The 25,794-nt window shown below is 35.8% G+C and overlaps 2 protein-coding genes across 2 annotated transcripts in view; one reads left to right on the forward strand and one right to left on the reverse strand.

The window, feature by feature from the left end:
• The first annotated feature begins 2,855 nt into the window (after window positions 1–2,855).
• On the forward strand, window positions 2,856–6,432 carry LOC120630511. The gene is made up of 3 exons (XM_039899760.1): window positions 2,856–3,033; window positions 4,540–4,852; window positions 5,743–6,432. The coding sequence occupies exons 2-3, from the start codon at window positions 4,717–4,719 to the stop codon at window positions 6,396–6,398; spliced, it is 792 nt and encodes a 263-aa protein (XP_039755694.1). The 5' UTR covers window positions 2,856–3,033; window positions 4,540–4,716; the 3' UTR covers window positions 6,399–6,432.
• Window positions 6,433–11,264: 4,832 nt separating this feature from the next.
• The window catches only part of LOC120630248 (GTP-binding protein Rhes), a 39,621-nt gene continuing 25,091 nt past the window's right edge, over window positions 11,265–25,794 (reverse strand). Inside the window, exons 2-4 of the mRNA XM_039899400.1 lie at window positions 20,200–20,393; window positions 13,103–13,283; window positions 11,265–11,715 (exon numbers count right to left, since the gene is read on the reverse strand). Of these exons, the coding sequence (XP_039755334.1) occupies window positions 11,265–11,715; window positions 13,103–13,283; window positions 20,200–20,393 (826 nt within the window). The remainder of the gene's footprint in view (window positions 11,716–13,102; window positions 13,284–20,199; window positions 20,394–25,794) is intronic.

Below are 25,794 nucleotides of genomic sequence, written 5' to 3' on the forward strand. Positions count from 1 at the left end.
TTTTCTGAAAGTCACCAATGATTTACAGTGATAAGTGACATAAAGAAAAGGATGTTTAAGAAGAAATTATTTTGATTTTAAAGACCTGAAGTGAGGGCTTTAAATGTTGTTTCTTTTATTTTCACAGAAACGCAATATCGTCTTTATTTCAACTTGAAGGGAGTATTATAAACATTATTATATATATATATATATATATAAAAAAATATAAAAATAATAAATAAATAAACTAATATAATTAGTCATTTTACGTGTGCTATTTTTTCATACGAAGCTTGCCGAGTGTCAAAATAGCACAAGAAGACCCTCGCTACGTAATAGTTGCATAAATAGTTAATACCTACTATATAAATCAATGAATTATTATTATAACAAATAAAAAAAAACTACCATAGTGCACCTTCTATTTTTGTTACACAACAAAATAAATAAATTAAATTTCATTGGCCTTTTACATGGATTATATTGCAGTTTAACCTTGAGCTGTAATTTGTTACAGATATCTAAAAGCGTATACCCCGGCTTTAACTGAAAATATAAATAACTCAAGTTCCTTTCTTGAGTTTCTTCTCATTTTCTATATTTAGCAGTAGTAGTTAATGAAATAATCAGCTGTGGCCGACGGAAGGGCAAAGTTGCAATATAAGGCTTCAATTTTTTCCATTTTGATACAAACCCTGAAAACACGTACGAGTTTATTTGATTTAATTAAAGGCTGGAGAAATACGGCCAGTGTAGTATGCCCACTCGCCCATTGCACTCAAAAAAGATAACATTAGCTTTCGCACCTATTCAACTGTTTGATGTTTCCTTTTAATTGAATACCCTGACTCTTCAAACGGAATATTTTGATGCAATAGAGTCGGGCGAATATTTTGCGCTCGCTATTCAGCGCATTGCTTTTATTTCAGCTTTCCACTTTGGAAGTAAAGGTTTTTGTATCCGAACTTGATGTTATAATGTTATAAATGCGAAAGTGTATCTTTATATTTTGTTGTTATATTATTTTACCTATTTCAATTTTTTCCATTTTGATACAAACCCTGAAAACACGTACGAGTTTATTTGATTTAATTAAAGGCTGGAGAAATACGGCCAGTGTAGTATGCCCACTCGCCCATTGCACTCAAAAAAGATAACATTAGCTTTCGCACCTATTCAACTGTTTGATGTTTCTTTTTAATTGAATACCCTGACTCTTCAAACGGAATATTTTGATGCAATAGAGTCGGGCGAATATTTTGCGCTCGCTATTCAGCGCATTGCTTTTATTTCAGCTTTCCACTCTGGAAGTAAAGGTTTTTGTATCCGAACTTGATGTTATAATGTTATAAATGCGAAAGTGTATCTTTATATTTTGTTGTTATATTATTTTACCTATTTCAAATTGACTCGTTAATCAAGTGGTCAGTAGGTTTATCTACGGATCATCAGGTGCTTGGTTCGAATCCCGGATCAGGCCGAATTTGCAAGATAATTAGGTTTTATTCCAATTCAAAATTTATTTATTTCAAGTAGGCACAGTGTATAAGCAATTTGTAATCGTCAAGTTAGTCAATTTGTCGTGACTCTACTACCGCTTCAGAAGGCAGACTCCACCGAGAAGAGCTGGCAAGAAACTCAGCAGCTTGCTCTTTTTCAACATCACTGTTCAAAAACTTTAAAATTTTCTATCTTGTGAGACATGAGAGCGGAGCCTCCTTCCAAGCAGCCTTGTCAAAATCAAACGCAGACGTAGTCGCAGGCAACAGCTAGTATTGTTATAAATATATTGTGAAGCCAGCGTAAGTATACCTATTTCTTTGATTTATTAAGTACAACAACAAGCTATTAAGATTTACCCTTATTTTATAAATACTCGGTTACATATTAAATGGTCATCACAATATGCATTTTTTACACTTATCTGTCAATATAAACCAATTCAACTAACATGTTAACTGAATTGAACGTGTGTTTTATAAATGCATTAAATCATCAAGAGAAAAAAAGCATTCAAAAATTGAAAATTATAATCCTACTAATATCATAAATGTGAAAGTATGGATGTTGGTTACTCAATCACGCTCAAACGGCTGAGGATGCATGTAGCCTTCGACATGGAAAAGAACATCTACGAGTACCTTTTATACCGATTCCTTAAGTAGAAAATTGAAAATTGTCTACGAACTAAGCTGCGGGCAGACAGGTTTAAAATCTGTATGCATGTCATCTATGCTATGGAAAAAAACATGAACTTTCTATTAATATCGATATTTTAAAAAGTTCCGTGGTAATATTAAAAATTGTTAACGATGGCGCGGGAATAAAAACCTTATACTACGTGATCGAAGTTTATCAGCTACCACAGTCTTATCCCTAGGGTCCAGTGACTACCTGCGACTCGCTTCATGTCGTCCAACTTGTCGGGGTCTACCAACGCTTCGTTTACAGTTGCGGGGTTGCCATTCGAGCACCTTTTGAACCCAACTTCCATCCGGTTCTCCGAGCTATGTGCCTTGCCCATTGCCACTTTTATTTAATTCTTTGAGCTATGACCGACATAGTAATAACCGACATAAAAAAAGTACTAGCCCACTAGGAGAGATTGTCATACATAATAAGTAGGTATGTACACACCTACTTCAAACGCATTTGATTGAAGCTCGGCATGCGAATGAACTTGAACTAATATACGCTTAATAAACGTTACGTCACTCGGCTCGCTCTCGAATCCCTCGCGACGCCGGACAGTACCGAATCCACACGACCGGATGGAGCGGGACGCGGCCGGTGCGGGGAGGGCGCGGTACGCTAGCGGTGCGGCAATGACGTAGCACATTGCGAAATAGTTGCCCCTCGGCCCGCACCTCGCGTGCCGGTTCCGTGCCGACACCGCGTCGCGACTCGAGGCTTACCGAAACGTTTCCTTCTAACTCCTGAATCCCTAGTACAAATATTAGTTGTTTCTGCACAAATCAACTGTTGTTCTTATGTTCATGCATGTTAGTAACACGGTTTAAAACTTATTATGTCTACTTCCTGGAAATATTGGTACGGAAACATTCCGAAATAATTCAACATCTGTGCGTTTTAGTGGCACCGAGTCTGTTCAAAACACGTTTTGAAACAAATGCTTTTTAGCATTTCTGCGTTGTATTATTATAAAACCACTTGTGACACCGATATAACGGCAAGCCACACGTGTTTGTCATGACATGATATGTATGAATAAATGAGTAATTAAAACATTTTATAACACCACAGGACGACCTTCGTAGTGCAGTGGTCTGCACTGTGGTCAGTGCGATGTCCTGGGCATGATGATATTATAAATTCTGAAATTTGCGTGCCTAGGTAGCTACTATCCTACCGACAACTGATTTAGCGGTCCGGTGTGATGTCGCGTAGAAACGGATTAGAGTTCTGGATTTTATAAAACTGTCCTACCCTCTAATCGGCTAGCACTTGAAATAGTAGTAAAATAGTAGTTTTTTTTTTTTTTTTAAGGTTGGACCAACCTTAAAAATATAGATATACAATACACTAATTTTAAGTTAACATCTACCTTGTCCTCAAAATCAATGGTTTCAAATGGTACTGAATAGGCAAGATGACCAAAGATGAAAAGAATTATCTACTATTAAGTACGAAATTTTTAAGTTACTCCGTATGTAAGTCTGTTTGTGTTGTTCTGGTAAATAAACAAATTCTATTCTATTCTATTCTACTATATTATATTAAAAACTAGCTTCTTCCCGCGACTTCGTCTGCGTGGACTTCGTTCGTTAACAATTTTGAAACCCACCACGGAAACTATTCGAGAGATCGTTATAGAAAGTCCATTTCCTTTTTTTCCATAGCAAAGGTTACATGCATACCAAATTTCAAAGCTGTCTGCCCGCGGCTTAGCTCGTTAACAATTTTTATTTTTTTCTCGGGTACTACTTAAGGAATCGTGATAACAGGTAGCCTATGTTCTTTTCCATGTCAAATGCTACATGCATGCCAAATAAAAAATAAAAAAAAAATATTAGTAGGATATCTTGTTTTTGCAAAAATTAAAGGTTTTGTTGATATAAATTGCAAATTATATTTAATACAATTATTTCCCTCATGACCGCACTCGTGACGTTCTAGGTGAATAAGAGTAAGTCCTTGTTCCATAACTAAAGATTATTGATTTTGTTACTGATACCAAAAAACAAAGCAATTTAAAAATACTTGATATACCCAGTGAATTTTCAAAACATTATGTTTCTATTGACGTGACGTCATAATTTTGAATTCGGCGTTTCAGCTGTCATGGCGGATTGCTAGATTTTGTAGTTTTATTTATTGAAAAGAAATACCAATCTCACTTCCAATATAAATAAAAATACGTTTATTCGTTAAGGTCGGTGTTATAAAATGTTTTAATTACACATTTATTCATTCATATCGTGTCATGACAAACATGAGTGGCTTGCCGTTATATCGGGTTATATAAACCATATATTAGTAGATGAATCCAATATGTTAGCGATTCTTTGTTACTATCATAATGCTTATTGTTATCAGTAGGGCTAACATAGCAGGAAATTTTAGTTACGTGGTCTGGAAAAGCCAACAATAATTAATTAACATTTTTGTAAGCCATCTAAAAACAAATAGATAGAAAGATACCTTTTTGAACCATCTGACAACCAATAGAAAGAACCTGCCTATACAAACAAATCGTTAACTGGCATTCACAACATGACGTCTGAAGTTCGTCTAGTTCAGGAGATAGAGAAACACGAGTGCCTATACAATAACAACCTGGCCGAGTACAATCGAAAAGATCAAACTGATGAGGCGTGGGCACACGTATCTTGTGCCACTAATTTGACGAGTAAGTAGGTTTATCAATGGTTTTAAAATTCTGTTATACTATGTACTAACCGTGCCGGGTGGCGATGGCAGAACAAGGTTGTGTCATTCGAGGCGACTAAGAGAATAAAACAGAGAACGGGTAGCAGCATCCTGTGTTACTAGTACCATCTACTGCGCTCACCAATCAGTCTGCCCAGAGTGGTGAATATGGGCAAAGCTTCCCGTTGGGAGAGGCCTTTACTCCAGCAGTGGACTGGTACGTGCTATTCAAGATACCACCAATGGTATAAATAATATCCAGAGTTAAAAAAATAATGGTGGAGCTAGGATGTGTATATACGAGTATATGTAGTGCCTACGGAATGTTAAAATTATGTAAATCCTGCGGAAACTTACTGAATATATGAAATTTAGCCTAACTGTTACTTCAAGGGGGTAACCTTAGCGACGTGGGAATCGGATAGAGTTTAATTTTAATCTAGTGTAAGATTGAGGAGAAAACCCAAATTTAATGGAAGATCTTAGTCGTCAGAGTCTACAAAGTCACCATCAATCTTTTATTTTTAGATTTTTTTTTAGAATTTGGATTTAGACCCAACCTGCCTCCTAACGCCTAAACGGGCAGTCGTCTTGCATGTTATAGCAAGCGATCCCTCTGACTCGTTTCATGTGTTCTGTCCACCTGGTACTGCGATTGCCTATGCGAGCTAGCAAATATAACACCATCCGTGCTCATCCGCCTACATGTGACCAGATCATTGCTACTTCAACGTCACTTCTCTTGAGTTACGACTGTAAATTTCTATCTTCTACGTATCTCCTCATTTCTGCATAGCCCTCACATTTTTTTTTGGGTATCATGGAAACGTAATCAACTGCCAATTAATAACTGACTTTCATTTATTCCAGTTACCGAATGTAAAGAGAAATGGCGAAACATACGAAGTTCCCTCCTCAGAAGTCTAAAGCCTACTGAGAAAGCAAAAAAGCCGTACTACTTATCCTCATACCTCACCTTTGTTTTACCATTCATGAAACCACTGAACGGCTGGGATTATAAAGAAGACAGTTACAATAGCTCTGTAGGTAGCTCCAAAGATAACGATATCCTAATATGCGCTGTGAAATCAGAAGGAGATTCACCAAGTATACACGGCGAGGCACTAAACGAAACGCGATACACTGATATGCAATTGGATCCTCTGTTTCAACCGGCATCGCCATTAACACGTAAAAGAAAAAGAAACAGTGATGGTACATCGAATCGTAAAAAAAATACTGAGGAACCAGCTGACCAAATAGAACAAATGTACGCTTTTAACCAAGACCCACCACGGACAAACATAGAATCTATGCATTATTTCCTTATGAGTCTACTACCGGAATTTGAAACGATGAGTGAAGAACAAACTCGGTCGTTCAAAATAAGAGTCATGATGTTGATAGACGACATCAAATCTAGTTTTGGTAACGTGAAACAGACTATGACCTCATCTTTAGAAACTGAACGACTCAATAAACGACTTATAAATTTACTTGTAAGGAATCTTCAAAAGAAGACGTAAAGTTGTAATTTATAATAAAGAGAAATATCACAAATTTTGGCTTTTCATTATTTTGCTTAATAATCGCAGCCATAAAAGCATAAAGTCAAAGATCCTAGGTGCCAGTGGCAGTTTGATAATATAGAATATCCTGAGACCTATCCTAAATGGATATAGTAAGCTTGACGATTTCCCAGGTGCAACAGTGAGAGCTGTGGTACCAAGTTGGGTTCGATTCCAGGCAGGACAAATTTGGGAATTTATAATTTATAATTTATGAATTTCTCTTGTCTGGTCTGGTGGGAGACTCCTCGCGTGGCTTGTTAACCTAGCGACAATAACGTGCCGCTAAGCGATTTAGCGTTCCCAAACGATGTCATGTAGAAACCGATTTGGGCAATGGGTTTAAACAAGAACAACATCAAGCTTACTTATTCTCTTTTTAACCGACTTACTTAAAAGGAGCAGTTTCTCAGTTCGGTTGTATTTTTGTTAATTTTTGTTGGCTCTGAACGCTGTGAAAAGATTTGAAAAAATATTGTTCTGTTTGAGACGGTAATCATGCACATGCCGGTTCCATGTAGTCCAATTTTCAGCAGGGCAAGATCTGTTGAAGGGATCCTGGAGAAATTCAGGGAACTCTTAAAATATTAAAGCGACACCTTTAGCGATTTGAGTTTTTTTTTTTAAATAACTTGAGTATTTGCTATCCAGCACCATTTGGTCAAGTGAAACTGATGATGAAGACTACGGATGGCTCCCGAAACTGCACAATAAGTATTGCACTGGTTGCGCTCCGATCATGGTATATGGTAGGTAAGCAATTTGCTCGTCACTATGAAGAAGATGATGGTTAAGTGCCGGGTCAGGAAAAAGCAGGTTATGAACAGTTGATATTCGGCTTTTATAACTTAGATAGGCTTGGATTCCTACACACAAAAAGCGTAGAAATATTTTTTTTTAACAAAAAAGAAATGACTTTGTTATACAACTAAAAAGCAAGAAATATTTCGGTAATAGTCGCTATCATATAAAAAGGAATACGAAGAATATGTATATATTACATAATAACTTTCTATATTTTAGTTGGCACTTACTAAAAATGTTGTAGAAAATATTTATATCTTCCTATTTAGTTGTATAACAAAGAAGGTTCTTTTTTGTGAATTACATTTTTATTACTAAATCATGAAGAAATCGTAAAAATAATAGCCTTTTTTTTCAAAAACATATTTATTTTCAGCATTACGGACAAGAAGGTATAGATAAAGATCACAAAAAGATACACAGTAGAATATTTAGTTACAATATTATAAAGGACATGATACAAGTGATACGTAACGAGATTTTAGGTAATTATTATATAACGATAATTCTCTTTTAATTTAATAAATGTTTATATAAAAGATACATACAGCATATTAAACATATACAGCCAATCTAATTTCATAAAGCTAGCTGGTATTACCCATTTACCAAAGTCTGAATGCATTTGTAGTACTCTACTCGACGCTATGTCATGCCACTGGTGTAGAGTTATAATCCCTCAGACCAAATTTATTCATAGTTTAAGTGCAACGCTGTTTCTATGGATCTCCTCATTTGATTACGTTGAGATACTTCGAGCGTAGATCTCTCCATCGCCATCTTAGTAACTCTGAGCCATCTTATCAGACTGGCTAGCGACCTTGTTTCGGAGCCATAAATCTCCATTTATTACGCATTGTTCGAAAACTTACGTAGTATTCATTACATATTCTAAATAAGAAGAAGTCTGACCAGCTTTATTAAATTAGAACCAATGTTATAAATTGTTATGTTGAATAAATTAAATACATTTTCAAAGCGCATAATTTTTCCATGGTATTTACCACAAGCTAAAATTTCACAAAGAGAGAACATTTTTGGTCCCTTTTCAACGATATAATGTTAAACTCTCAAATAACAACGTAAGTAGAAGTCGAATATACAAGACAATTCGAAAGATTTCAAGAGAATATACAAAAGCAATAGATATTTTACATATTATTAGGTACACACACATTATGAACATACCAAGCTTTCAACAATACCTTCATTATGAACTTTGCACTCTCGCAATAGAGAAGTCATATTCGAGTATCGAAATACTATTGAATCAAAGTAATCTGGACGTAATGCTCCTCGTTTTAATGTTGTTAATTCTGTAGTACCTACTTATTTTTAACTCTCATGGATTCTAAATTTAATAGTAAATTCCAAATTCAATCAGGACAATATTATATGCCACATTTTTCCTGGGCTTGACTTAGAGGGACGTTCACTACAAAAATAGGTTCTTTTTACTTTGTGAATTTACATTAACGTAGCTGTGCTTCGATACTCGATAACGAAAGCGATTTTGAGCATACAAATTCCATGCTAGCTAAAGGTATACACAGCTATTTAATAAATATTAAAACATTGCTTCACAAACAAAGCAACACGATACTATTAAAACCTCATTATCATTAACATTGTAAAGGGCGTTGATTCTGAGTGACATTTATATCGTAATTGCGTGCAAAATGCATTTTGCTACGTCAATCTGGACACTGCTTTTTATAAGATAACAAACAAACGTTAATGTTGAGACTTAAGACTTGAGATCTTTGATAAATTGCTGGTATCCACTAAGTCTTAGTAAATACTAGTGGCAAAACATGTGGCAATAAATACTACGCCGTAATCAGCGCACTCGAATTTTCCGTATTATTGATTTCTAAGCTATTATGCCGTGTGGTGACGGCAGATCGGAATACGGTTTTCGCTACCCCTTGCCCCTTAGAAGGGGTAGCTACCCCTTCTTGCTGGTGTCGTACTATGCGAATATAACGAAGAACGGGTAGTAGCGTCCTCTGCGATCACCAACCCGTCTGCGCAGTCTGGTGTTTAGGGAATTCCCTCCGTCAGAAGAGGCTGTTAGTCCAGCTATGGAATTCGCTTTTGATAAAGCTAATAACACACATATCTAAAATAAATTTTGTCATTAATCAGGTAAAAATTTATATAATATTTTCAGCTTTGTTGCCATTGGTTAATACAAACTACGATACTTAGGGTGCGCATTCTTAGGAAGAGCGCTGTCTAGTTTGAATGCAGAATGAATATAATTAATCTACGTTTAAGATTTTAATGTCACAGAGAATCCGGGCTTCATAGTAACAGTTAATTTCTTTCGGTTTCAGAAGAACTCTTTATATTTATACAAACAGTTTTCGAGAGGATATTTTAGTTTTAGTTTAAGTTTGTTCCTTTTCAAATTTGAAAATGCATTTAATTTGTCAATTTTTCGGAATTTTGTGTTTATATTTTCGATATTTGGATTATAATTCTTACTAATATTATATATGTGATAGTGTGCTTGTCTGTTTTTACTTCCTTTACGCCCTAACTTGGCAATCAATCAACTTGATTTTTGGCATAGAGTTAGTTAAAAGGACGGAGAGTAACATAGGTTACTTTTTATTAGGATTATTCCACGGGATTTGCAAGAAACCCAACAATAACAGCTATTTTGTTTGGGTTATTGATAATATTTTGTATAACCGTTCTAATTACATTTATATACATTTATTTTATTTTTAAAAGTAAACTTTTGAAAACTTTACATTTGAAAATATTAAAATATCAAAATTTTAATGATTGTTTTATGTAACGCAAAACTAAGACGGTAACTTCGGAAATATGGGACGTAAACTACACACGAAAACTGAAATTTAATCTGAGTTCGGGCACAATAAAATAGGAATATATATATGAATTAATCTAGAAATGCTAATGAAATTCTAACAAATTTAAAAACAAAATTTCCAGCAAACTAGCTTAAGTTTAGTCCTAAAGTTGTGTCTGAAAAGGTCTGAAAAGTTACAAACTCAAGGTAATAAAATATCCTCTTTAAAACATTTTTAATTAACATATTCTTACCTACATTATAGATACATGTATGTCGATTAGTTGTATTAAATTATGAAGGTATTTTTAATGGGTCTTTCATTATGTTTATATATTTGAAATCACACACAATTCCAAGACATTATTACTTCATTAATACAAAAGGCTAAACTGTTTGATATCGATGTAATTTCTAATATGATTTTTGGGTTTTTAACAGCTACAAGGGTTTGTAACTACTCAAATGAGAATAGGACGGAGCCCTGCTTTTCCTCTAATCCTTACTAATATTATAGTTTATAAGCAAAAGTTTGTTTGTTTATTTGTCCTTTATTTACACACTTACTAAGCAACCAATGATTGTTAGAAGAGAGAGAGAGAAACGACGGAGAGTAACAAAGGCTCCCGTTTATCCCATAAGAACTTTAAGGGGTTTTTTTAAAAACCGTAATAAACGCGGGGAATAGCCAGTAGCAGTATAAATTTGATATAGATAACGTAATGGATTTATGCGAATTTTTACAACACTGCTTTGCGCGATCGGCTTTCTCTGGGTTGGCAGCTGACGGATAATAAATTGTCAGCCTTGCAGTAGCGGAATCTAGCATCTGACTAGACTTTAGCCTTTAGGTATGTTGCTTAAAAATAGTATAACAATGTCTTAGAATTTCATGATCGTAGCACATTAACTTTAATTTGCCATTTATATTGAAGTTGAATGAAATAGCTTTCAAATATTGCTTTATTTGAAGATGTAGCAGAGTCAATCTAATCCTCATTTGGTATTATTTTATGTTCCAAGTTATGTTTTGTCCTATCGACTTTGTATTCACGTTTGGGTATTGGGGACTCAAATCGGTTGAGATCCAAGCTTATTGTTTAGCCTTATCTTTTCATTCCAGATATATGTTAATATAGCACCTGTCCATATTTCTATACCAACATTTGATTACTTATATTCCTTTATTGTTACTATCACTGAATCGCACACGACCGTTTGTCGTTCTGCGGATTCGATCGTACTAGCCTATTCAAATTGAGCTTTGGGCTGCCACTGACGCTGTCGCTATCCCCTTTGGCACATGTTTTAGTTCGCATAATCATCAGGTCAGTACGAATGCTGGGTCTCCTAACGTTAGGTGCGACCACGCCGCACGCGTCTGAGAGCCGTCTTTTTATGGATAAGGTGCATTTCTTACTTCTACTACTTTGGCTACTTGTTGGGGGTAAGGTACAAGGACTGCCGAATGCAGTGCTGACACGTTTGTGATGATTTGGGGCCATTTCTAAAGGTAAGTTTGCTACAACGAAGAGTTCGTAGAAGAGGTCGTCGACATGGAAGTTTCTTTTGGCTGAAGTTTCGACAAATACGCAGGCTGAGTCCTGCGTTGCACAATACGCGCTTGCTTCTTCGGGTTGTACAGTCCTGGACATAAAAATAAAATAAAATTAGTCCTGAAATATTCTCACCCAAGTTTCGCTAGTTATAATAATGTCTTGCATGTCAGAAGCCGTGATAGTCGGAAGGAAAGCCGTGTCTTAACTATTAGGTAAGGCTTCCCTTTCACATTCCGGAGTTAGGTGTGGTTTTAATTAAAACAATTTAATAGCAAGCATAGCCCAGTGGTTAGGACTTCAGCTTAACTTTTGGGGGGCCGAGTTCGAATCCTAGTACGCACCTGTAATTTTTCGAAGTAATTTGCGTTATTTAATATAAGTAATTAATATCTCTTGCTTTAATAGTGAAGAAAAACATCCTGAGGAAACCTGCTGCAATTAAAAATGCTTTAACGGTTAAGGTAAACCTTGTCAGGAAACCTTATTCCTAAAAGTTCTCCATAATGTTCTCTAGGGTGTCTACCGCCTAAACCCTTCTCAATCTTAGAGAAGACCAGTGTAGTGGGCCGGTAACGGTTTTTTTTAAATCTTTATTTTAAGAGCTTTGTCGTCAATGCGACTATGCAGCTCTGTTAAAGCCACTAATTATGTTGATGATGTTGTCCGAACTTCGTAGGAAGGGTTTATAATAATAATAAGCTTCGATCAACATCTTAAGAAGCTTTCGCTTGGTTGTTGGATCAAGGGTCGGATACAGAAGGCAGTAGTCCTTGAAACGGCGTGTATTGTGAGGAGGTTCCTCACTCTGGAGCCCTGACACCAGCCTCCGCTTGTTTTTTTATCTTATAAATTTTCAATAGTGTTTTTTGTTTATGTAAGCATTGTTAATTATTAAAAAAAAATGAAAATCAATAAATGATAGAAAGAAAATAATAATAATAACTTTTAATTCAGATAAAAATCCATAGCTACAACAATAACAATTATCTTATTTACTATATTATAAACTAAAATTGGCCAAACCTATAAATAATAATTAGGAATCTCTTAACTAAGATAAGTACCCTCTTGTGTGTGAGTGTTTACCAACCCAGTGCTCCATAAAGGGATTTTCCCATTTTTTGGTTGATATTTTCAAAATAGGAACGCCAAGATAAGGTTAGTCAGGACTAATCATCTACTAGTATCTACAAGTGTTTTGCCAATTGGATATTTGCAAAACACTTGTAGATCTCTCTTTTAACTGAGTCATCTAGTGTGTTTCAGTACCGGAAAACTTCAAACCGGAACACAGCATAGCAACAAAGCTACTTAGCGGCGTAGATGAGTACGATAATTCTTCTCCGAACGAGCTTTGTCACAATAAGCTCTACTACGAAAACGTGATTAAAATTCCTACTTTTAGTAAGACTCAATACAAAAAAATATGAATAATAAATAGTCGGTGGATATAAATTCAAATCATTTCATCTTACTTTAAGTCTTTGTCACATTTGTTTCCAGCTATCGCCATCGGAACTCTCGGTGCCTGTTTCCGACCTCGACTGCTTCCACTACTGGCGTTAGCCTTGGTCTCCAAGATCTGCTCTCGCAGGCGAATCACCTCCTCGAACGATTCACGACAATCCATCGCGAATACTAGCACGAAGAGGTCCCCTGCAGACAAAAATTAAAAAATTGAATACGTGTTAGACAACTCTATGGGTCTCATAACAAGCTCAGAGGCACTCGGCGAGCGATGGAGGGATGCTCGGAGTATCTCTTCATTATTAAAAACAAGAATTAGGAGATCCGGTGATATCGACAAAGCTTAACGAGTCGAGAGGCTGAAGTGGCAATGGGCGAGGCACATAGCTAAGAAAACAGATAGGCATTGTGGTCCCACGGTTCTGGAATGGCGACCTCACACCGGTAAACGCAGTGTTGGTAGACCCCCGGTGAGGCGGACGGATGACATCAACCGAGTCCCAGAAAGCCGCTTGCTTTCATCGTCTGGAGTGTGCATAGATATGGCTTGCGTAGCTAAACTTAGTACTAAAAGGTCTATTGCACGACTCGCAATTAAATTAACCGATATGGTTATAAATATAATATAAAATGACTAGAGTAACCAATTACGATTTATTTTAACTAAAAAAAAAAACTATTAATAATTATCAACTTAAGAAACACTTTATGAAATGATTATGCAAATGGACAGCAATTAACTATAACGTCCGTCTATCTCTGGTGCTGAAGCCGAACTGAGCTCCGTTCATTTCATTTTTCGGAAGGACACTTGCCGATAACCACCTGGGGGGTTGCTACGGCGTCACCGGGGGATTGGGGCGAGCGCGAAAGCTCGCCATGAGAAGAGCCCCAGGGCTCGACGACATCGGGGGGGACTGAGCTCCGTTTGGCGTGCGCGCAGCCTTGTACCCCGCGCGCCCCTCCAAGTCCGCTTGCCTCACGCCACGGCATCGTCCGAGTAGGCCACGCCCCCAAACATGACTAGTCAAGACTAACTCTCGGCTAATTCTAGTCTTTCATTACGGCAAGGTATTTTCTTTAAATAGTAATAATTGGTGGACAAACTATCGCCTTAAAACTAGTGATATTGCCTAGTAAAAACATACCCTAAAAATGCTCTCCAGGCCGGAATACTGAAATGTTGCTGGCTGGCAGAAATAAGAATGGAGATAGTATATCCCTGGACGAGCTCTGTCACAAAAAGCTCCACTAAAACGCGCGGTAACGAAACGCTTAAAATTATTAAAATATTACTTATTTTAGCGCTTAGTTAGTTTATAGCACATTGTGCACATCTTTTATTGCATAAAAATAATGTTTAATTGGTTCAATGCTAAACACTATAGGTTATAGAAAATGCCTTTTATAATACTAAGGATTTTTTAAACGATAAAAAAGCTTGGGTGTGCATTGATCTTACTTCTAAGCTAAATATTAATTGACTGTGAGATGGTGGTAACCAAACACGATACCCGGCTAAGTTTGTTAGAGCAGGGCGCGTATTGGAATCTTTGTAGTTTTTAGGTTTGAGTTGGCGAACGTAGTTATCACCATCACCTCACAATTATTATGTAAACGTATGAACGCTTCATAAATGTCTGTGATAGGCCTACATGAATAAAGAATATTTAAGAAAAGTAGCAATCATTTTATCATTACATACGAGTAGATTGTAAGACCGAAATTATACGAAAAGCATTAATCTAACGCAACTTAATACATTAATGACCATTATTTATAGTTTTGCGTCTAGAGCAGTGTTTGTATCGCCATTAGTTCGCTGAGCATTTACATCGACAAATAGATAAAACCCAGCTCAATTAAGATCGGATAGCTTTATTTAGCCTTGAAGAATCAATCATTGTAATTACTGATTCAATCTGGCTTTCATCCTGTGAACGATAAACGTCTTAATTCAATTTGTAGACCGTGACAATTATAATTGGTATAGATAAGTATGAGTCTTTGACAACGTATTTCCAAGGACTCGCAAGAACGAATGGTTTAAGCACCTACTAAAAGTAATATACAGTAGTTAGCTCAAGAGTTTTATTAGTAATTAATATATAAAGAAGAAATTATGGTCTTTTCCTTCTACCCATTGCCTCGGAGAGATTCTTTAAAATGTTTTTAATAAAAGGGATTTAGCGTAACAACGTCGTGTAGAAACCGATCAGGGGTAAGGTTTATATAATATATTAATAAAATCACTGCACTGCGAAGTTGTAGTGGAATAAAAAAAACAAAGGTTCGGAACTTTTTTAGCCGATACGTTAAAAAAACATTGATTTAATATTTAGTACTATAGTTACTACTGTTCGAAACATTTAACATTAGTACGTAAGTAAATATTTCCTTATTGACTTTTTCTGTATTATCGTGAAAGATATATAAAATATGTAAATAGTATTTTATTTTTATTTTATTTTATTTTATTTATTAAGGCCCAAACAGTATACATAATACTTAAAAATAGTAAAAAGAAAACAACACATACACCAATTAAGTAGCCGCTAATAAATCTAACGAATACATTAAAATTGACAGCAAACTTATAACTTAATTATGAAACTTTAGAGTATGGGCTTGAGAGTAAAAAACACATATTATTGACAGATAATGTAAATAAGCGAAGACCCTTATTACAATATCCATCAAAGTGGATATGTGAAAACATAAGTAGTACTTTTACGTAGAACAATTACAAGTTAGAATAAAGAAGTTTTTTTTAACTGAGCAAGAGTAAGATTAAATAAATCTAAATCCGAGAAATTATTATTATAGCTTTGAGTAGCTCTATAAATATAACTATTAAGAGCGTATTTTGATCTGACTAAGGGCAAATAAAATGGAGGGGATTTTCGCCTAGATATAATATTTTATTTATTTATATTCTTTATTTACAAAGCACTACAAGTTAAGAAAATAATAGAATAAAATCACAAATACAGAAACAGAATACAAAAGGCTAAAGATCGCTAAGTAGCGACGGAAAACAGACTGCAGGCGGTGCCCGTACCCTGTAGTGGACCGTTAAGGGGTTGATATGATGATGATGGTAATCGAAATAGTCTGGGTAATATTTCAGGTGTTTTGAATCCCCAAACCATGGCCTATAAACAGAACAACACTTCGCACTTCGCAAGGCATGCAAATAACACTTTCTACAAATCACCGCCCCTGTATCCATTATTATATTTGACGGCCGATTAGCGCACTGGAAAATGTTTATGTGATGACCATGACTGCTTATCAGTGTCTGGGTGTTTATATGTACCTATATTACGTATACGTAAGCTCACGCACCACTCAGTCATCATCGTCAATAGTCTTTATAAGATGGACTAAAGGCCTTTCCCAGCGGGAGGGTTTGCCAATAATCCCAACGCTGGGCAGACGCGTTGGTGATCGCAATAGACGGTAGTAGTAACATAGAGGACGCTGCCCGTCCTCCGGCTTATTCCATTACGCTTCGTACGACACCCGCAGAAAGAGGAGGGGTGGTGAAATGTATTCTGCTCTGCCGTCACCACACGGCACACATTGTAAATTTCGCCATTGAGAAATTAAGGCGAAGGCATATCTTTGCCCGGGGCCCGCTTTTATTACCATCGGCATAATACCCGTATAAAGTACGTTCACTGAAAATATTTGCTCTTATTATACATACAAACAGCCATAAATTTAAACGCTTGATGTTTACAAATGCTAATTGGTAGCGACCGTCCGCGTCCGCCGGAAAATTGTAAATCTCCTGCCATTTATGAGGCATTAATTCATGGGATTTCCGTTGCTCGTGCAATGGTGATAATTTGGGTATTAAAGTTGCGCATACCTCGATTCTTTTCATACAAACTTAATCGTCGGATTACAAAGTTGTATCCATATTTATGTGCGGTTATTATAAATGCGCAGAAGCGTTTGTTTTTATTATTATTACATATTTGTGTTCCTAACTTCAAACCCCGTTTTTTTTTTAAAAGCACATAAAACATATACATATGAAAATTACGGAACCATAGCTATGCTTACTTCTACCGCAGATGCCGAAATTAGTATTATTGCCTTTTTATATCAGTCTTATAGCTAATGTAGCGCCATCTAGTAGGACACGTCTCCCTATCAAATGTTCATATTACGATGAGACACTTTAGAAACAAGGGATGATATTGGTTTTTAATATATTTATTAATGTTTTAGAAACTTGGACGAAATATCAATTTCAATTTTTTTATAAATTAATATAAAAATTTCGGGGCCGCACAGCATTCGAACCTGCGACTCTCCTACCACGTTTGGTTGTCCGTCTTTTACAAAGTACAGCACAACCCTGTTGTACAATTATTGCTCAAAACATCAGGAAATGTTTCGCACTTTATACAAAATAAAACGGCCGGGAATAATGTAGAAATACAATATTTTTTTATGTCGACGTTACTATAACATATTAAGTAGCAATATAAATTAATTTCATGGGAAATATAACTTGTCATGACGTTTTAAAAGTATATACACGGAAGAACTTTACTACCAATTGGTATAAATTAACCTATTTGTGGTGATAGACATAACAGCCGAACAACACGCATCGAGGTGGCATAACGCTTTTCCCTTACGTGACAACTTCTACGTGTTAATGCATATGTTTTTTGTTGCACATAGGCTTATTCCTTGAATAAATTATCTTCTTCTAAACTCTGCTCTATACGCAGAACGGAAAAATAAATACTGAGTTATTGAGGCTTCGCAGATGCATTTAACAAAACTTGTTGCAACTTGAACAAATTTACTTGTAGAAGGGAAGCCTTTTGTTCCCGATGTAACAAAAGAAGCTCAGGCGGCGTGCCCACCCCAACGCGCCGTTTAACCGGATACAAAAACTTTGTAATCTCTTCACTGCTATGTGAAGTGCAAACATTATTAATGAGAACTAAAAAATAATTTGTTATTTATTGATAGCGGTGTGGCTATTTCATACATTTAAGTATTACAATTCTGTATCTATGAGTGGCCCAAAAGTGGTATGAAAGCGGTGATAGATTAGTGGCTAAGGCTTCGGCTTTCATTTCGAGGGGTCCGAGCTCAATTCCCGGCACCGCATCTTAAACTTTTCGGAATAACGTAGCTTTTCAATACAACGGTATAGGATTAGGAAACATCGTGAGGAAACCTGCATGCCTTGGAGTTCTCCATTATTTTCTCAAACGCGTGTGAAGTCTGCCAATCCACACTTGGCCAGCGTGGCCAGATAGCCTAAACCTGAAGTTCAAACATATGTTTTTTTCTTTATTGTGAGGCTATTTTAAAAATAATGCTAGAAGCATTTCAAAAGCCACCATACCTACCTTGTCCAAGAATAATCTTAATGCAAACCAAGTTTTCATCATCACGCAGCGTAAGCTCTCCAAAAGGAAGAAAAACTATATTTGGAAAAATTCTTCATTGAACATATGCTCCTTTTGGTCTCAGCGTGATATTTAGTCTATATCCTTTGTCGATAAATGGGCTATTCAGCTTCGAAATAATTTTAAAAATCGATTCAGTAGATCCTTTTTATCCTAATTCTAAGGTTGCCTGGCAGAGATCGCCATTAAGCGATAAGGCTGCCTTTTGTATTCTACTTCATTTCTTTATGTTGCTAATTTTATTATATTTTGTATATGTTAATGTTGTGGTACACAAATAATAAATAAATAATTATTCCCGTAACACATTGCGATCCTTGTGAATTCACTCAGAGAGCAACAATACAAATCACATTGATCTGATATGACATTGAGGAAGCAGAGGGCGAGCGTCATTGGTGCCTCTTTTAATAAATTTGTCCGCCCAATCGCTACTTCCAGCAGTAACGGCCGTCGCCTTCGCCTTACATATCCCTCGGAAACACACAACCTTACTTGTATTAGAACGTCCGGATTGTGTGTCCTACCTCGCATTACCACTACAACGTAAGCTACGTAATAATTTCGCTGCGTACCCTCAGCTCGTCGTAATGATTTTAAAGGTTTAGTCTAAAAAACGTAGGCACTCTATGGATGGACTGTGTAAAAAATTCAACAAGTTTCCGGGCTTTCAGGTTATATAAGGCTTGCTGGCGCTGTGGAATTCGTTTGCTTATTTTTTTCTACACTCACTGCAAACATACCTGAATAATTTATTGAGGCGTGTGTACAAAGTCGTATATTTACTGTACTGACGGTTGTTTAATGTTTTTTGAAGTCGCCCTATATAAATAACAAATATTTAAGTCGACCCAGAATAGGACTTAAAAAGCTGATGATGACAAGAAATGATTTTTGCAAGTGCACGTGGGGTCAAGAACCACAGAATATACGATCTTTGAATTAATGAATGAATGAATATATTTTTATTGCACACCACAAAAAGCACATACAAAGTATAACAAAACAACGTATACCAACAATTTGGCTTATGGCCTTATTGCTCTATAGCGACTTCTTCCAGGCAACCAATGGCGAAGAAAACAAAAACAGAAATAAGGTACGTGGTGCATATATACATATATATACCTGTAAAAATATTTCATCTTTATTTCGAGAAAAATTTTACCGCAATCCGATTTCTTCCCTCTCAACGCACTACTAAATGCAAGATCATACACAACCGGTCAATCCACCCAATCAACACTCAGAGTAGGAAACCGCTTAAAACCAATTTATGGTTTACCTTTCTTGATAAATCCTTTTATTGGTTTCATTAAAAAATTTACCCTGACTAATTAACAATGTACTTGGAGGTTTAGTAGAAGACTAGTTGAAAGCTTGGCGATAAATAGTTAAATGTATAATTCATTTAAAAACTCACTTACGACAATTAAAATGTTGATAATAGGGCGCACCCTGTTTTACCCTGGTTTAAAAATCATATCACGACGACCTCTCTGGCCCAGCAGTGAGAGCTGTGTTTCGAGTTCGAGTTTGATTTCCGGCAGATGCATTTTGGGAATTTATATTTTCAGAATTTTCCTGGATGGCATCAGACCTTTTGACCATAGAATAATATTGTCCCAAACGCCAGCGTTCATAAGATAAATACATACCGGTTAAAAAAGAGAGTCTTCTCATAGCAGGAAACGGATGGTTTCCCGATGTATCTAAGAGGTCTAGTTGATACACTTCTCCACGGATCCGGTACAGTTTGCGGTGGAAGTCTTCGATTGTTGGAGTGTAGCAGTCCTCAAACTTGGTGCCCAGGAACCTCGCGACTAGGGACGTTTTGCCTACCCGGGCTGACCTGAGGATAAAGAGAATATCTTTATCTATTTATATAGATAGTACGACACCATGATATGATTATAGAACATGCAATTTCGACTGTTGATATTCTAATAAAGATGGGTTAAGTGGTGATAGATAGGTACGTTAAGACTTTGGCTTCGCTAACTATATTCCGTAGCGTCCAATTTACTAATGGCCATAAAGAGTTTCCAATACCACTGTCGTTTGATGTCCTCATTCAGCAGGTACCCAACTTTTAGGTGTAGTTTATCGATAAATATAAATAAAATAAATAAATATACTACGACAATACACACATCGCCATCTAGCCCCAAAGTAAGCGTAGCTTGTGTTATGGGTACTAAGATGACTGATGAATATTATTATGAATAAGATACATAAATACTTAGAATACATATAAACACCCAGACACTGAAAAACATTCATGCTCATCACACAAACATTTTCCAGTAGTGGGAATCGAACCCATGGCCTCGGGCTGAGAAAGCAGGGTCGTTTTTTTATAGTTAATATGTCAATGCATTATGTAGATTCATGTAAGTTTATTTTATTTTTGTAACATTTATGCACCACCCACTTTCCACTTTTTTATCGGCTTCGTACGCTCTGGTTGCCTTTAAAAGATCACTATTAGTGATAAGGCCGCCTTTACACCCTAGCACTAAGTACTATTACTGTTTCCTTGTATGTTTCCTATTGTGTTGTGTTGTTTTTCTATTCTATTCTATTATATTTTGCCGAATACACATCTTATTTATAAATCATCTAGATATATGTTTAAATAATAATATTTGACAGCAAGGAATAGCAACACATACACACAGACATGATAATTAAAAATTATTGTCACTCTCGAAAAAAATACGATATTAAACCTCTTTTAAGAATTGCAAATCGAAACTAACTAAACCAAAGCGTCCTACTAGAGAATTAAGGCATAGTATTTTATTAGGGTCGAAGCTATAAATCAGAGCGAAAAAAGCCCATAAAATAATTTCATAAAAACTTTGCATACTCTTTTTATTCCTTTATCGTTGCGAGCTATAACTTTCACCCGCACCTAAACCATAATATCTTTAAGAATGGAGGGTATAGAGATAAAAACTGTGGAGTATCAGTTTCCGTCTTGGCCAACATTCTAAAAGATTTTCTTAAAAAGTATTGAAATCTTTTTTTAATGACTTTCAAGAGAGCGAAGATATTTAATTTAGTGCGTTTTTTAACTATGACTTTTAAAGTATAGTGTATTTATGACTATTATATATTTCTAATGTTTTTTTTCTCCTTCTCAGACTTAATGTTACGTACCTAACGTTTGATATGACTGTGGAGTGGATTCGATTACCTGCATTTTCTGTTGTGATTTCTGAGTACCCTTTAAGATATATTTTTTTATTTCGTCTTTGCATGTTAGAATAACGCTACGTCAATAGCTACAAAAAAGAAAACAATTGTTGACAAATGTATGAGAAAAAAGTACCTATTTATTTCTATTGTCGATTTACCTTTTGCTACAGTTAATTTATAAAGTGGGTAAATAATTAAACTTTTATATTTTATTAAATGGTTAATAGAGAGTTTTTAAGAAACAATTAAAATTATATTTGATTAATAACCAACGTTCATGACATTGAGTTGGTTGGTAATTTTTAATTTATAAATAGAATAGAATAGAATAGAATAGAAAAACTTTATTGCAACACAACAAAAAAAAGGAAAATACAAGGAAAACACATAGACATATACATAGACTGCATTATCGAAGCACCTCAGTCCTACATGGACTTGAACGATGCAGAGATACCTTCTGTGTCTTAGTCGTTTATCACTTTATAAAGAGTCAAACGGTGTTCTTTACTTTAACTTGTCTATATCTATGAAAGCAAAAGGTCTCGTACTGGCTGACTGATTCATCACAAAATCTCAGGAACTATATAGCGTACAAACTTACAATTTCAAAGGACTGCAAAGATCGTAGATGTAAGCTAAAAAACGGTTTACAGAAATGACCTCCCAAGGGACTGAATTTGGGTTGAAAATGTAGCATCCGCTAGTCTTATAACATTGGATACATTGGACAGTAGCTAGTCTTAAGGAAGATTATAGGGACATGAATTATGCCTCAATCATAGAAACCGAGCAAAATAAAAAAAATGCACACAAAACACTCAGTACAAACGAGCAATAGCGCAGACGAGCAATGCGTCGCGGTAGGTCGGTATATTAAGAAGAATAGCGGATGAAAGTTGTAAAACGATATAACTATTCAAAAAAGTACCGTAGTAAGTTAACAAAATTATTATAACGTGAGAGTATTGGGACTGCTAATCACGACACCGTTCATCCTTATTTAATGACCATCCAAAGGGGCTTCCTCAGACTTGTCTAAGAAAACCCTTAACTGATAAAAGAATCTCGCCAAGCGTTCGTATTTGTTGAAATATACTTCAAAGTTTTGCCCTCGCCCTTTTCTGGCCATTTATCCACCTAACAGGGTTACGAGTAGGGTTATCCAGACGGTCCCGTTATTCTTTTGCTGGCCCAGTTTTCAAAAAAGTTAGAGGTGTCGCGCTAAGTGCTCTTTGACACCAAATATATAGGTATGCCAGAAATCAATGGGTCGTATTTCCTATCATAACCTGAAATATAACAATATTCTTAAGCCAACACAGGTTTGAAAAAGGTTTGCATGTCCTGCCAAGTTCAAATGCTCTTCAATACACACTAAATAGATTTGCCAAAAATCTGTACTTCGTATTTCCTTTTTTTATAATTTTTATTAGTGTGTTTACCTACACTTGGAGGAATTATCAATTTTTATAAATTTAAAATGCATATAAAAACGGTTCTCCTACCGTTGATGCCGAAATTAGTATGTATATGCCATTCACATCAGTCTTATGGCGACTGTAGCGTCATCTAGTAGGAAACGTTGCAGTTTCGATCTACTTTTTCAAAGGTCCATATGAGACATGTTTAAAACAAGAGATGACACATTCTTTTTTTTATAATTTTTATTAGTGTTTTTACCTTCACTTGGAGGAATTATAAATTTTTATAAATTTAAAATGCAATAAAATTTTCGGAACCGACAGGATTTGAACCTGCGATTCTCTGGCAATCATGACCTGATTAAAATTTATAAAAAATCATAATTAAACTCTACTAACTTGGGGTAATATAATCGTCAACCGAGTCTCGCAGTCATTTTGGTAAGCCCGCCGAACTAGCATTGAAGCACCGTCCTAAGCAGTCTCTTAAATAGATGACAACCTCCACGGAAAGTCGTTGACCCAATTCCAAATGCGATTAGTATTTTGTAGCTTAGTCAATGGCATGCCAATTTGGAATTGGATATCGCTCATAAGGAGTGCCTTTCCAAAGGAGTGGCTTTTCGTTAAAAGGGACCGATTCAAGTGGTTAAGATATCAGTCTCAGAGCAAAGAGTAATATCGACGTTAAAAGAAAGTATATGTCGGAGCAGAGATCCCTGTAGTGTTTTTAAAAAGTATGACGTCAGCATTGCTGGCGTCATGTACACCCTTGTCACTCATAATTACTATCCACTTCTAAACTTTTTGAATAGTCAAAAACAATATAACTTGGTATTAAACAAATAAATGAGAAGTCTAGATCCTGTCTCGTATTTATTTCACATCATAACATTACAGAGAATGTTAAAACTATTTAAAAACTAAAATACGAAACACTTAGCTTATTTCGCAGCACGCCCGCGTCGGATGAATCCACCTGCCCGCCCCGTGGTCGCCAAGCAAAGAGGATGATTTTTGTTAAGATGTCGGCTAGCCGCCCTATTTTACCGACCATTCCTTCAATGGTCACCGGCGGGCTACTAGCGCCATCTTTGTTATTAGAGGGAACTAATATTTTGTGATTTTACCGACACGGGCTTACAACTAGCGCCACCTTTTGATCTAAGGTGGGGCTAACCTTATTTGACAAATATTAAAGTTTATTTAATTAATTAGCAATGAACAATAATAATTATAATCTAATTTTAATGTTTACGAATTATTCAAGTTCGAACAACCTGTCTTAAGAGTTACCAACCTTACGCCATCTAGTGTTCCCATATGGAACTTGTCGAAGCTTTGTAACTCTTAAAAGTAATTTATTTAATCTATTTAACTATTAACTAAACGCTTCTCAAATTGCCTTATAATTATTTACAAATTATCCAAGTACATAAAAGTAATCATCAAGATACAATGAACTGTTAAGACATGCAAGGATCCACCTCTTAGTCAAAAGTGTGAATACAAGTTCTCTAAATAAACAATTAGGTAGTTATAACTCAACTACTACTATCAATTGTCTTAATAGTAATAAATAATTATTATAACAGTTAAATACAATCCAGTATTAGTTTTATATTGAACCTGATGGCGCTTGCGCCGATACGGCCTTTCTGAGGAACAGTGCGCGCTCTGCACTTGTTCACCTTCTGTAACAAGAAATATTAAAACTTTGAAATGCGTATCTGTGATACGTCGTTTATTTATCTAGGTTTTGATTACATTACATAGTGCTCGAAGAGTAAAGTTGAGTTTCTTATCTAAAAGTTTATGACTAAACTTCTTTTTAAATAAACGTTTATTTGATACTGCACTACGTCTCCCCACGACAGCAATAATAATTACATAAATAATAATATAGGAGGAGGATATTAGGATTTTAATGAGTATTACTATACGTCTCACTACGCTAGTAATACAGTCATATTATTATCTACTGAGCGTCTCACTACGTCAGCAGTCATTTAAGTCAAATTAGTTATTTCAGTCATATTTCATAGTCAATTTTATCTATGATATCACTGTACGTCTCACTACGCCAGCAATATTTTATTAAGGTAGAAAGGTCGATGCTGGGGTCTGGGCCATAATGGTATTGTTAGTACCCCATAGTGGTATTTTATGACCGTGGTCCCCAGAGGCCCTAAAGGAACAGGAAAGGTCGATGCTGGGGTCTGGGCCTCATAGTTATGACCGTGGTCCCCAGTGGCTCTGAAACAATTGGGTTGATGCTGTGCTCTAGGCGTTCCTGTCTCGGCGCCGTGGTACACAGAGGCTCTAGAGGACTAATGGGAAGGTCGATGCTGGGGTCTAGGCCTTATTTTTATGACCGTGGTCCCCAGAGGCTCTGAAATATAAAAGCATGCACATGGAATAGACGTAAAGGAGTTAACGAATAATCTTATAACAGTACTTATTACTATGCTTTAGTTATGAGTTTTAGCCTTTTATTATTATGATGATAATCATATCATGAGTTGAGATAACCCATTAATAATAATGTAATGAAGTAGAATTTGTTTAACTGTGAAGTACTGCTATAAAAGGAGAAAATATTTTAGTTTTGATAAAATAAAGGTT

The sequence above is a fragment of the Pararge aegeria genome, chromosome 16, assembly GCF_905163445.1.
Source record: "Pararge aegeria chromosome 16, ilParAegt1.1, whole genome shotgun sequence".
NCBI lineage: Eukaryota > Metazoa > Arthropoda > Insecta > Lepidoptera > Nymphalidae > Pararge > Pararge aegeria.

What these genes read in the sequence shown, in the direction of transcription:
- LOC120630511 (XM_039899760.1), top strand. Translation starts at nt 4,717, where the DNA reads ATGACGTCTGAAGTTCGTCTAGTTCAGGAGATAGAGAAACACGAGTGC. An exon ending in TTGTGCCACTAATTTGACGA is followed by an intron (nt 4,853 to 5,742) that starts GTAAGTAGGTTT and finishes CATTTATTCCAG; the next exon opens with TTACCGAATGTAAAGAGAAA.